This window comes from Podarcis muralis, chromosome 4, assembly GCF_964188315.1.
Source record: "Podarcis muralis chromosome 4, rPodMur119.hap1.1, whole genome shotgun sequence".
Classification (NCBI taxonomy): domain Eukaryota; kingdom Metazoa; phylum Chordata; class Lepidosauria; order Squamata; family Lacertidae; genus Podarcis; species Podarcis muralis.
The window spans coordinates 26,546,740-26,560,922 of NC_135658.1; the positions used below are offsets into that span (position 1 = coordinate 26,546,740).

At 39.7% G+C, this 14,183-nt stretch overlaps 1 protein-coding gene across 3 annotated transcripts in view; it reads left to right on the top strand.

Annotated features, from left to right (window-relative positions):
* CDK8 (cyclin dependent kinase 8) overlaps positions 1-14,183 on the top strand; it is a 40,331-nt gene that overhangs the window by 6,092 nt on the left and 20,056 nt on the right. For all 3 annotated transcript variants that reach the window (XM_077927101.1, XM_028726371.2, XM_028726372.2), the window contains exons 2-4: positions 7,891-7,966; positions 8,558-8,668; positions 11,284-11,424. In XM_077927101.1, the coding sequence (XP_077783227.1) occupies positions 7,943-7,966; positions 8,558-8,668; positions 11,284-11,424 (276 nt within the window). In that variant the 5' untranslated portion in view covers positions 7,891-7,942. The remainder of the gene's footprint in view (positions 1-7,890; positions 7,967-8,557; positions 8,669-11,283; positions 11,425-14,183) is intronic.

The window sequence follows — 14,183 nt, forward strand, 5'->3', positions numbered from 1 at the left end:
TAGCAGTGTGAACCCATTCAGAGCAGGTTCTGTGGCTGTCTTAGGATCATGTAAGATGGCTTTGAATGCACACAACTGTGACAATCTGATATAGTTGTCATTGCAACAAATTTGCTGCTTTGTAGTTTGTTTAGTTGTTATATGAATGGACAGTGTATTCTGATACCTCCAGTGCTTAAGTTATTGAGAATGGGGAAGTAAGGAGGGGGCCTTTTTAAAGTCATGAACCCTCCGAACTTTAGTTGAGTCTTGACACAACACCAACAGCCTTCTAAAACACTTGGTGAGTGTTCCCCCTTGCTGCCACCCCCCAGTAACATGAACATTGATTACCTGGTCATCCAGTCTTGACAGTTTAACTTCAGATGGTTCAGAAAAGAAAAATCCCAAGACACACAAAAACTTGATTTAGTTCATAAGCACTTTTACTGTATTTTTAAACAGCCAGTGCAACATTAAGAATTGACTGGAAATAAAACTTACTCATCACACATCCTTGGGTCTGTCTCCCTAGGGTAAAACCATCTGTTTATTTACACTCCTTTCTTCTTGGTTTTTAACTGCTTAGCAGATCTATTTAGCAGATCCATCACCTGTGACAACTAGCAGTTTAAGCCCAAACATTACACATTTTATTGACTCAGACTATTGGTCCATCTAGCCCTTTACAACAGTGGCTCTCCAATATCTTTCCTAGAGCTGCTGCATGAGGCATTTTAGGTACATATGCCAGAGATTGAACCTGGGACCTTGTATTTAAAATGGAGTTACTTGTGCTTTAAAACAGTCACAAAAACTGAGCTTCATATAGGGGTTTTGACTTAAACATATAAATTTTAAAAAGCTGTTAAGGAATGAAATGATCAGTGACTTTGAACTATTAAATCACATGTACACAACTAATTGCATATCTGAAATAAGAGTGTGCATAAGGTACTTCCAGAATTTTAGCTACAAACCAATTATATAGAAGTCAGGGCCAAACCAGGCAAGACAGAATTTCCAGCTTTTAAAAAGTAAAATAGCAGTTGTGGAGGAGGGCAGGGACTGATCAAGACTGAGATCACAAGTGGGGGCAAAGGGCTAAAGTCTCCCTACCCTGTCCCACACTAGTTTCTTGATCCAGATCAGGGTCCCTGCACTGCTAATTACTTTAAGAAGCCATTAATGCAGTTGCTTATTCTGTGAGTGGTGACTTGCCTGGTTTGGCCCTCAGTCTTAATAAATGACCTACTATCTTTCAGACGGAATTTTCAAATTCCAGATCATTATCTTATGCAGCATCTGTGGAAATGGTCATGATTAGGAACTTTAGAGTACAGTCATACCTCATGTTACGTTTGCTTCTTGTTACGTTTTTTCAGGTTGCGTCCTGCGATGACCCGGAAGTACTGGAAAGGGTTACTTCCGGGTTTCGCCACATGCGCAGACGTGCAAAATGACGTTACGCACATGCACAGAAGCAGCGAATTGCAACCCGCGCGTGCGCAGACGCGCTGCTGCGGGTTGCGTTCCTTTCATGTTGCGAACGGGCCTCCGGAATGGATCCCGTTCGCAACCAGAGGTACCACTGTAATGTTCTTTCTTATTTAGATGAAGGACCCATCAAGCTTGTCACTGTATTCAGGAGGATCTAGTTTCAGATAATTGTATGATGCAGATATATTTTTAATATTTTGAAGCATTTAGCGGTAAGAGAATATACATTCTTAATTCTATTAACCTTAATATAGCTCAAGCAAAATTGGAATTGCTAGGTTCTGTTCACTAGCCCGATTTCAGGTGCTGTCTTCAGTGTTTTTCAAGGCATGTTTTCATGATGGGTGAAGTTTGGTTTGCAATTCACCAGGTGTACTCTGACCATAATACTATCGCCATTAATAGAACTTAATATCCTTTAAAGCCTTTTAGTCCTTTTGATCCTGTTTATGTTGTTGACTGCCACCAGCACTTTGGCAGTAAGTAAGCTTAACAATTTGGTTGTGTGCAGCAAATAATTCCTTCTTGCTTATTTTAGGTTCCCTGCATGTTATGCTCTCTCGTACAGAGCACCATGCAACACACTAAACAAATTGTGTTTACCATTTTGTGTACTGGCCACGACCCTATTTTCCTCCATTCTATGCTAAATGGTTCCCTTTCTCTTTCATACTGTTGATCTTATCTCCTCTTACTTTGTGCCTGCCTTTTATTACGCAGTGTGTATGATAAATGATTGCTTTTTTAAGGCTTATAATATTTTTTTTTTATTTTCTAAATAACCTAGTTAAAATTAAGCTTGAAAAGAAGTGAGTTCAACCTACACTTATTGGGTCAGGCCTGGTATCAGTGGCCGACAGCCAGGTTGGGCATTGGTTGAAGGTCCCAGGTCTCAGAAGGGCCTTCCTGCCAGGCCCAGGTGACCTGCTGAGGCATTGTGTGGCTTTCAAACTCTGCTTGCATCCACAACAGCCAGCTAGCTGCCTGGCCCCCTCAGCTGCCTTGCCTGAGCTCTGAGAAGGCGTCAAGGGGTTCCTTCTCAGAGCCAGAAATTCTGGGTGATGCCTGTGCTGCAACTGTGGTTTGCCATGACTGCTAGAAAGACCAGAGGGGGGGCGGTTTAAATTAATTGCTGAGGCAAACCCTAGCAGTGGCACAGGTATTCTCCTGGTCACCTCACCCAGAATGGCTCACTGTCACTGAAGAAGAACCCCTTTTGCTCCTTTCTCAGAGTCAAGTGCTGAGGAGGTGGCAAAGAAGCTATCCGCATTGCTGCTGCTTACTGCACCAGTGAATTCTCTTTCTTTAAGTAAAATGGGTGTAGGCAGAGAGCAGGAAGAATAGGCAGTAGCAGGGTGAAAGAGTATGCTGCAAACAGAAGGATGGAGGCATTGGCCATCTGAAGCCTGGTGCTATCCCTCTTTTGGGTGTTATCCGGCTTTAGCCATAAACAGAGCAGACCCACTGAAATCAGTGAACTTAAGTAGTTTAAGTCCATTGATTTCAGTGGGTCTGCAGGCTATGGCATACTTGGACAGTACCTATTCTCTCTTGAAAACGGAAAGATCAACAGTTTGCATAGTTCTCAAACTATGAATATTTGTGTTCTCTAAACAAAGACAGTCTTTGTCTTATGCACATGAACTGCTATGTCCAGTAACTAGCAGCTGTGTCTAAGCAGTAAAAGAGATGAGAGCTGGGAGTTGAAAAAAGAGGAAAAATGTATTTCTGGGAACTCAGAATTGTTGCAAATGTGACAATTATGTAGCACTTAATAAATATCAAGATTTTTTTCAAGGGCAGGTGCAAGTCTTTCTCAATAATATCCTCCCTTTTTGTTTAATATTTACATAAATGAGGTCATCTGTTAACTTAAACATGAACTTCCCTCTCTAGACTTTTGTATGGCTTTCAGGTTCTGATTTTGTCTTGCAGGGCAATTCCAGAAAATGGTGCTGAGAATTGTATACAGGATTTCATGTTGTCTTTTCCACTGTGTGCTTTTTAACAGTTACATGAAACTAATAGATACAGTTTGAAGTGCATTGTTCAAGACAACAGATTACGAAAATAAGAACCTTAAACTTTAAGTGCAGCTAATCCTCAGTTATGAGTTAGCACCTACCTTGATCAAAATGCCATGCAGATTAGTTGCACTCTCTAGTTTTTGAGAGTTTCATTGCATTCTTCTATGTTAAATAACTTGCTTATTGGAGCATTAGCCAGTAACTTCTATCACAGTGAAGATGTCAGTTTAGTTGCAAAAAATCAAGTCTTGCTAACAATCACTCAGTCACGTTTTAGTGCAACAGTTGAGAATCTCTAATGGTCCACCCCATTTGGTCCACAGCATAGTTTGGCCCAAACCACACATCTGTCTTATCACCTGATGTCATATGATGTTAGGCACATGGCAGGTAAGGTCATGGGGGCTAAATTGAAAACAAATAATTGAGATTGCAGTCTAAATTGTGTACTTAGTTATTTCTCTTCTGATGCTTGTGGAAGTGGTTGTATTTGAATTTGACAACTTTATTCTGGAGTTCTTGATTTTTCCTTTTGAAGTTGAATCACCTGACATCATACAATGTACTGTTACTGACAACTGGTGGACTGCCCTTCCTACCTTACAAAGTGACAAGTAGTGGTGCTGTGGCTCTGGCCCACTGGCTGAATCCAGCTCCCCACCCTTGGTTTAGTGCTATGTAGGCAAGTCGCAGAGAGCCAGAATTAAGTGTTAGGTTTGTGTGTTTCTCTCCCCCGTTCCTGCTCCCACATGACTTTTAGGCAGACTTTTTCTTCCTTCTCAAAGACTCCTAAGTAAGTCATGGAGTAAGAGGATGTCCACTTATGGATTTGGGACTAGGTAAGAAATAGGAAACAAAGAGTAGAAATACAGTGGTACCTCGGGTTACATACGCTTCAGGTTACAGACTCCGCTAACCCAGAAATAGTACCTCGGGTTAAGAACTTTGCTTCAGGATGAGAACAGAAATCATGCTCTGGCAGCATCAGGAGGCCCCATTAGCTAATGTGGTGCTTCAGGTTAAGAACTTTGCTTCAGGATGAGAACAGAAATCGTGCTCCGGCAGCATCAGGAGGCCCCATTAGCTAATGTGGTGCTTCAGGTTAAGAACAGTTTCAGGTTAAGAACGAACCTCCGGAACAAATTAAGACCTTAACCCGAGGTACCACTGTAAATGGACAGGATGTAGAACGTAGAGCAAAGATGCAACTAACTTTTGCAGAACGCTTTAGTATTGGGACCATTGTTTTTTAACTTGTTAATAAATGATTTAGCCTTGGTGTGAACAGTAACATAGCAAAATTTGCCAATGATACCCAATTGTTCAAAGTGGTTTAAGCAAAAAGCAGTTATGAAAAGCTTCAACAGGTTCTCTCATAATTGAGTGAATCGGCAGTAAAATGGCAAATGCGATTCAATGTAAACAAGTATAAAATAATACATATTGGGGCAAAAGCTTTATTTCACACATACACTTATGTGGTCTGAACTGGTGATGACTGACTAGGATGAAACCTTGTGGTTGTAGTGGATGGCTAGATGCTGCAACCTTTCATCATAGAAGAAACCTTTCCCAACTCTACAATATCCTTTTTGAGGTGAGATGATCAGAACTATGTACAATTTGGAGTCAGTCTGGAGTAAAGGCCAGTAAGAGGTGACATGATATAAGTTTATCAAATTCTGCATATCTTAGAGAAAGTAGTCAAAGAAAAGTTTGACTCATAGTGCTAGAACTCATGGACTTCCAGTGAAGATAGGAACCAAGACATCTACAAGCGAATTAAAAGAAAGAAAGAAGGCAGTTTTAGAAGGCCAATATTCTGTTTCTCACCATCCATTCGGGGGAAGAATGAAGAATCACAAGTCCTAGCTTATATTATTTAAGAGCAGCTACAACAGACCTAGATTAATTAAGCAAAGACCAGAAAATCAACACCAGGGGTTTTATTGATCGTGTACATTTAAATCTTTCACTTCTTCCAAGAAGCTCGGGGTGTTGTATATGCTTTTCCCATCATACGCTCTTTAAAATTAAATTTAAAATTCAGAATCCCACCCAGGAAATTATAATTATTAATATTAATAAATATCCATTTATATCTCTCATTTCTTCCAACCTGGAACCCAAGGTGGCATACATGAGGCATCAGTCTCTTGAGGCGCTGATCAGACAGACACCTCCTTAACTTCAGCAACACTAGAGTTCTCCTGTGCTTTCAGGCTGTGCTCTGGGACCTGATTTTTTTTTGTTTGTTCAAAATCTGAAATTTCAAGTGTGATTTCAGGTACTGTAGTGCCTTTTGGCAAACTGAGTAAAGAAACTTAATGTGACACTTCTGTGGCTTTTCTGTTCTGTCAGAAAAATGAGAGACGGCCCTATTTCTGATCTCATTTCTCAATAAGGCAGCTTTAAAACCACAGGTGCTTGCTTTGTGTAACAGGCAACGTGGAGGAAGTTACATTTATACCAGAAAGTTAGTATGAAGGCAGGTGGGAAAGGTAACAAGCTATGTGACCACATCCTGGGAGAACATCTTTATTTAGTGCTGTGATGCAGTATCATCTTGAATGATTGCCTCTTCGTGAGATAGATAATGGTTTTAAGTATTAGATTGCAAAGTGCATGTTTCCTTAATCAAGGCTGATGCAACTTTCTAATTAACAGTGTATTAGAACATATTGATAATATCCTGCCAAAGGCAAGAGCCATTATGATGTAGTGGTTACCGTGTGGGAGTCATAAAGTTTACTATGCTTCTAACCGTTGCTTTGTCTCTTGAGCTTAGTTACAGGGCTGCTGTGAGGCTAAGATGGGGAAACCACATACAACACCCTGAGCTTCTTTTAATTCATTTGTAGCTGTCTTGGTTCCAGGAATTAAGGTTGACCATACCAGGTTTAACGTTCCAACAGAATTAAAAACCTGAATGTCTTCCAGTGGCATTAAGTATTCTTTCCTTATAGTTGTCCAGATTTTGAGCTGCTAATCTTCTAAAGTTCTTTGTGTGAAATTTGATATGAAGCCTGCAATCTAGCAACCAGTTTAGAATCCTGGGAATTGTGGATTCTGTGTTAGGGGAAGGAAAATGAGTTGACAGTCTTTGGGGTTGGAAGTGATCCCAATAACCCAACAAACTGTTTGCGCAGCCTCCTACTATTGTGAACCACCCTGAGATCTGCGGATGAAGGGCAGCATACACATTTAATAAATAATAATAATACTTTTGCTAGCTAAAGTCTATAAATGGCTATGAATGCAAGCTGTTACTTAGTCAACAGTGTAGAAGCACCTACTTTGCTTAGTCTACTCAGAGTCCCTACAAAAGGCGACAGTGCGCCTTAAAAGTTAGCATGTTTTCTCCTCATGCCAGACACTTAACCATATACTGCCATTGACCAATACTTATATTTGTCCTCCCAGTACTTCACTGCTTCTTGAAAATCATGTCCAAGTGCTACAAAAACATTTTGATCCAGTGGGGACTGTTTCTGGAGATAGTGTTTCTGATATTCCCTGTAGCACCCCGTGTCACCTTCCACCCTGTCCTAAAGGGTCCCCCAGCCTTTGGGGGCTAAAAGAAGAAGAGAAAATGAACAAATAACTTCCTGTCCCCAACAAAGTGACTTGTGAGTCGCACTCATTAGATTTCTGGATCTAGGCCACATTGGGGTGAAATTTAAGCATATGCCATAAAATATGAGCAAAGATGCAAGTAGATTTTGCAGAACCAGTTTGTTTACTTCTGATTTAAAGTATGTGTTTACTTCTGCAATTTAAAGTATGTGTTTATATCTGAGTGACTGGGAATAAATTCATTATTTGATCCCACACCCACCCTGCAGCAGCGTCTGTTCCCTGGACCCCAGTTAGACAAATTCATCCCATTCTTACCTGGGTTAGTTCCCTTATCAAACTTTGACTTTGTGAAAGCTGTAAAATATCTTAACATTGCAAAAGCCAAATTCCTGGAATGACCTGTGTGGTGAGTGTTCTGTTATGAAATCCAATTTAAATGCTACTCCAGAGAACTATGAAGTCAAAGCACTTAGAAAATGAGAGACTGCATTGCTAATAAAAGCAGAGACGACCACAAAAGTCATGTCTATGCACTGATTTTTTCCGCTTTTATTTGTTAGAAAATTATGAATGATTCAGCATAAGTGTTTTCAGGACAAATATTTCTTTCTGGGGTGGGAAGTTTTGTGGTCGGATTGGACTCTCATGTATTCAGTTTAAAATTCAACTCTAAATATTTTTCTATACTTGCTTGGTTTCTGTTCCCATTCCAAACACTTAATTGTGTGTTTGATTCTAAATAGTGCTCATAAGGCTACTTTTGAGTTTACAGTGCACTTTTTGAAGATTGTTCTCTCTTTCACAGGAAAGATGATAAAGATTACGCTCTAAAGCAAATAGAAGGTACTGGAATTTCTATGTCTGCATGCAGAGAAATAGCAGTAAGTAATTTTAATGGTAAATTAAGCCTTTTTCATTAGTGAATATAATTTCAGTTATGGCAACTTGAAACACATTTTCATATATGGAAGATACAGTACATATTGCATCTAAAAGCTTTATATTCAAATACAATTCAATTCGCTGCATCTCCAGGTAGGATTGGGAAAGACCCCTGTCTGAAACCCCGGAGAGTTTCTGCCAGTGAGTGTGTACAATTGTCTGATTTGTTATACAGGAGCTTTGTGTGATGCTATATGGAAAATGCAGTTGATTAGTGCATAATGCCATGATTTGTATAAGCATAATTTCAGTAGCATCATTGCATCCTGAGGGAGGTACATTTGACCTAGTTGTAGTCTGGTTTATGTCTTTATAGACATAAACTCTTTATACCTCTTTAATTAAAATGAAGCCCATATTCTTTTTTCTTTTCTTTTGTTCATTCATTCTTTGTTGTGGATTAAGAGCATCAAATATTAATTCTGAAAACCCAGCTTATTTAAAGAACTTAAAATTATAAAAAGAATTGTCGATTCTGTTTTCTGGCTTGTGTGTGAACACCTTCCTAATGGATAGCATTTGTTTTACAGCTGCTTCGGGAGCTGAAACATCCAAATGTAATTTCTCTGCAAAAAGTGTTTCTGTCTCATGCCGATAGAAAAGTGTGGCTTCTCTTTGACTATGCGGAACATGACCTTTGGGTAAGGAAGTTTGTTTGTTAGCAGGTAATGGGCTATGGTTACTATTGTTTGGAAACCAATAAATTGGTTCTGCAGCAGATTGCTCATCTCTGAAGCATGCTACATGGAAAGAAAAAGACCCAAGTGATGTGTAAACTGCTCCATAGTACACAGTGTTCCTTTCATTTTCATTCTTTGAAATACACATTTGTCCTTGATTTGGGGCAGCTTCACACATCGCTTCAAACATGGCAGTTTTCTGTGTGGGAAGCTCTCCTCTTTTCCACTGTATATTTAAGCATTCTGCATTAGTTAAATGTCACGGACTATGAACATGAAGAATCAGACTGCCTTAAAATCTTTTAAATAAACATCAATAAATGCAAACAAAACAATCAGCATATAACAGCACAATTAACCGTTGGCATTGTTGTTGTTGCTTTTAAAAAAATAATAGGACCCAAGAAATACTTTTCAGTGCCTGGTGAAGTTTTTGCTTGTGCCTAAAAGAAAAGAAGTTGGTACCAAGCATTAATGAGCACAAAAATTACATAATGTTGTTCTTTGAGCCGGGGTCAGCAACTAGTTTGGCCAGAGGGATGATTTAGAGAAGGGAATGTATGTCCCTGAAAGTGGTTCTGAGCAGTCCTGAGCAGCTCTAATACCATCCTTCAAAGGAATTAATTGACCCAGTTGCTGGACCTTATTTTGAGGAGCCTCATTTATGTTGGGTTTTTAGTTGTGATTTGTTAAAGAATAAAAGGAGAATTCCCTGGATTTTTCCGTGTACAAATCTCTGCTTTATTTGTGCAGCCTGCCTGGCGTTTTTACATGGGTAGAATGTGTCCTTTTATTTAAAATGCATCTCTGGGTTATTTGTGGGGCATAGGAATTTGTTCATTTCCCCCCCTCCAAAATATAGTCCAAGGTCTGAGGGATAGTGGGCTGGCCCTCTGCTGAAAAAGTTTGCTGACCCCTGGTCTTAAACGTGGGGGCGTCTTATACATGGGAAAATACGGTACTCTTTGGTGAGAGAGCCCCAGCAGATGTTTAAAATCACAAAACATGCAGCAAACTGTGGAAATATAGACTGTTAGACCTTTAAAATAACCCCTTTTAAGCTTCTTCCAAAGTGCTCCACTTCTCTTAGCATAGAAATAAACCACACATATAGTAAGTTAAAAATGGTTTACTTACAAACTCCTTAAAGGTCAGATTCATGTTCTTTTCCATGCAGCACCAATAAAAAACAGGCAGCACAACTTATTTTCCAAAATGGTATGGGTTTCTAAATTATTTTTATTGATACACAAAGATGGCTTGCTAAAGCCACACAGTCCAAGCTTGGAGCATCCAGCTTAAGCATTCTTAATGGTTGGGTTCACATGGTGGAAAGGAAAAAGAGAACAGAGTTTGGTAGCCCTTTCTTCCAAGGTTGAGGGAGTATGACCTAGCTAAGCCTGGCAGGCCTTCATGCATTAATTAGATTTAAGCATGTTGGTTGTATATCCCACAATTTAGACACCTGTCTGTTCATATTTGCATGGTACTTGGCAATTCCAGCATAATGTATGGATGCAAACATGAGAAGAACACTTATTTTTTATCTCCTGCATGGTTTGTATGTGTTCTTCCTCACAAAGGCCCCAAGAAAAATGTTAATCGCTTTCATAGTGGTTCTTTATAATGTCTTACTTCTCTTTCTCTATTTTTACAGTAGTCTGTCTTATAAAATATAATTCTTAGATTTTAACTTGAGCCTTAGTTTCAAGGATCAGATGAGAAATGTTGGACCCTTAAACAATATGTATGCAGTATCCAAAGAAGTTAAAGGAACTCTGATCCCTGATGAATGAACTTTAAAGACTATTATTGTTATTGCTATCAGTAAGCTTGGGTCAGATTGTCAAGATGGATGAAATTATAAAGAGATGGACTAAAAAATTGTTTAAAAGTGTTTTTCTTTTTGACTTAAATTTTCCTGGAAGCTTTAGTTTATGAGTAAAAAATGGCTGTACAGTTGATAAGGTGGAAATGCATAGATTCATAGCATTATAAATGTGTGCAGGTCTGCTTGTGAAGCTCCTGAACAAATCATGTTTCAGGTATATACCGTATGACCTTTACCGTATGAATAGTTTTTCATTCTTTAACATGGTTATACAGTAGTCACATCTTTATAGTGTGAATAGAGAAATACAATTTTACAATGAAGTCTTCAAGATATGGTCTCTCCTGTTTTTGTTTTTGTTTTTGTTTAGTTTCTTTTCTTATTGCATTATGAAAAAGCATTCAAATCTTATTAAAAATAATAAAACACCCTATTAAATAATCAAAAGATGGCAAAAGGGGTTTGTGAGTGTGAGGAGAGTATAATACTAACACAATGTGATATACAAGATAGATAAAATTAAGATGAGAAGATAATAGTAATATGAAGCTAAAGCACTAAACATGAACACAGTGCTTAACTAAACGGGGGATGGTTAATTCTGTGGAGAATTATACATGATTTTGTTCAAATCCCAAGAAATGCCATACTGGTTAATGAACCCAGGAGGATTTTATTTGCTGAAGCATTGCCTCAAAATATTTGTACCAGTCATTATTAACTATGCTTGTTTTCTATTTTTCAGCACATAATAAAGTTTCACAGAGCTTCTAAAGCAAACAAGAAGCCAGTTCAGTTACCTCGGGGAATGGTGAAATCTCTATTATATCAAATCCTAGATGGTATTCATTACCTACATGCTAACTGGGTGTTACACAGGGATTTGGTAAGTAGATCTACAGTGGGGATTAGAAATGGGTATAAGGCTTATATGTAGTGGTGGTGTTTCATAGAGGATATCAGGTACCGAGGCACTAATGATTTGTTTTAATTTGTAATTTGGCACTATAAATGTCTAATGAATAATGTGTATTTCTGTTACCTGGAAAAGAAAATGGCCTCTTCCCATAGGTGCTTTTACATTGCCTCTTTAGCAAACAGAGCACATTAAGAGCAAAATTAAGCATGACTGCATATTTGAAACTCTCGGATTTTATTGGGGGAAATATTTAACAAGTCTAATTTTCTGTGCAAGCTTTTTAAGAATCTAAGAATTGCCTTAGTGGGTCAGACCAGAGAGCTGTCTAGTTCAGGGATGGAGAACCTGTAGCCCTCCAGATGGTGGTCAGAGATAAAGGATGATAGGTGTTGTAGTTCAGAACACCTGGAGGACCACAGCTTCCCATTTCTGATACAGTTTATCACTGTTGCTATACAGTGGTGCCTCGCAAGACGAAAAGAATCCGTTCCGCGATTCTCTTCGTCTAGCGGTTTTTTCGTCTTGCGAAGCAAGCCCATTGACAGCTTAGCGGATTAGCGCTACAGCTGTCTAGCGGCTTTTCGCGATCAGCTGTTAAGCGGGTTATCAGCGGAACAGCTGATAGGCGGTTTAGCGGCTTAGGGAAAGGGGGGGAAAGCGGGGAAAAAACGCGGGGACGCGCAAGATTTTTTCGTCTTGCGAAGCAACCCCATAGGGAAATTCGTTTTGCGAAGCGCCTCCGCAACGGAAAACCCTTTCGTCTAGCGGGTTTTCCGTCTTGCGAGGCGTTCGTCTTGCGGGGCACCACTGTATATGGTAATTGCTAGCCAGATAGCTCTTAAAGATTCACAATCAGAATGGTAGAGATAGCCATCTATGATGTTTGCCCTTAGCATCTGGCAGTCTGAAATTGAATGCCTCTGAACATGGTGGTACTGTTTTGCCTAATTGCCACAGAAGACCCTCCCCCACAAATTTGTATATTTTCCTAAGCTAATGAGCATCAACTTACTTTGCGGAAGCCTAATAAGATCATATTTTGGGGTGGGGGGGGACTTCTTTGTTTTTCTGGACGCCAGTCCCTTTCATTGGATAGAAAGGTACTTCATTGTTACCGCATTCTTTCATTCCTTTGCCCAATAGATGTTTCAGGCAGTGCCAGTACAAACAGGTTACAGTGTTGTCCCTACATAATATTAATCCTTGGTGGACTAAAATATTCAAGCAAACGTGGGTGTTGGAGTAAACAGTTGGACAGTGTATGTTTGATCCAGCCCACTGTGGCCATGGTGCCTATGTGTGAATCCCTGGAGAACATAAGAGTTTGTTTCATTCCTCCGTCTGATTCCTGAGCCTACTGTTGACTGGATTAACCTCTTTGTGTTCAACGCCCTATCAGCTTGTGAGGAAGGATTTCTTATTTGTTTCAAATTCAAGGCTGCATTTATTTGTATATGCACAGCCATTGCTCAAACAGTACCAAAAGTGGATAATTGTTTCTATCGAAGTTAATATGCATGAAATTATTAATCAGAAACCAAAGTTTCCCATTGTAAATATTTGCCGGCATGTGGAAATCAGAAGTGGATGTCTCAAGAGATGGGTAAATTTATTAGAGCCTAGTAGGTCAGTTGTTTTGAGTATGGTCTAGCAGCTACCTCTGTTGGGCTGTTATGAAATGTACTGGTGGCCTCTGTTCATTTGAAGTTTAGAGGTGCTGCAAAGCAACCATAGGAGCAAGAAAAAGTTATTGAAAGAAGGGATTTAGAGAACTGCTGCTGAGTCCCAAATCCATAAAACAGCATTTGGAGCTTGGAACTTCTTGCTCATTTTATATACACCTGGCCATTTTGTATGACCAATGTCATCCATGTGATGAAATTAGATACAAGAAATGGGCTGCATTGCCTATTGCAAAATAATCATCAGATGAGACTCTAAAATTAGTATAGAGCACAGCAACACACCAAGCATGGATTGGCAGTCTCTAAACTTTGAATAGTAAATTAGGTAAAGGGACCCCTGACCATTAGGTCCAGTCATGACCGACTCGGGGGTTGTGGCACTCATCTCGCTTTATTGGCCGAGGGAGCCAGTGTACAGCTTCCGGGTCATGTGGCCAGCATGATTAAGCCGCTTCTGGCAAACCAGAGCAGCGCACGGAAATGCCATTTACCTTCCCACTGGAGTGGTACCTATTTATCTACTTGCACTTTGAGGTGCTTTCGAACTGCTAGGTTGGCAGGAGCTGGGACCGAGCAACGGGAGCTCACCCCCTCGCGGGGATTCGAACCGCCGACCTTCTGATCGGCAAGTCCTAGGCTCTGTGGTTTAACCCACATATAATCCCATATAAACAAGGCTTAAATTGGTGCAAAAACTTACTTACGACTCTTAGCAGTCTGTGACATTTTTGCACATTTGGAGCAAATCTTGGATTTCAGAACCCACCCTAAGATTGTAGTTGAACCCGTCCAGCTATATTCATTTTTGCTGGTGTTCATAAATTGCATCTAAAGTTTTTCCTTTCTGTCTGTGTTAACCTATGCAGTCACCAAGTATTGGAACTACATTTTCCAAGACATAATGTTCTCCACAAGCTATAAGATTTATGGCTACAATTCATTAGGCAGTTCTTAGAAATCAGGCTGTCTTTGTGTGTATAATCTGCCAGAGACTGCTTCTTCATTCAGAGAGCTTTGTGACTGCTTATCAAAAATGACGTG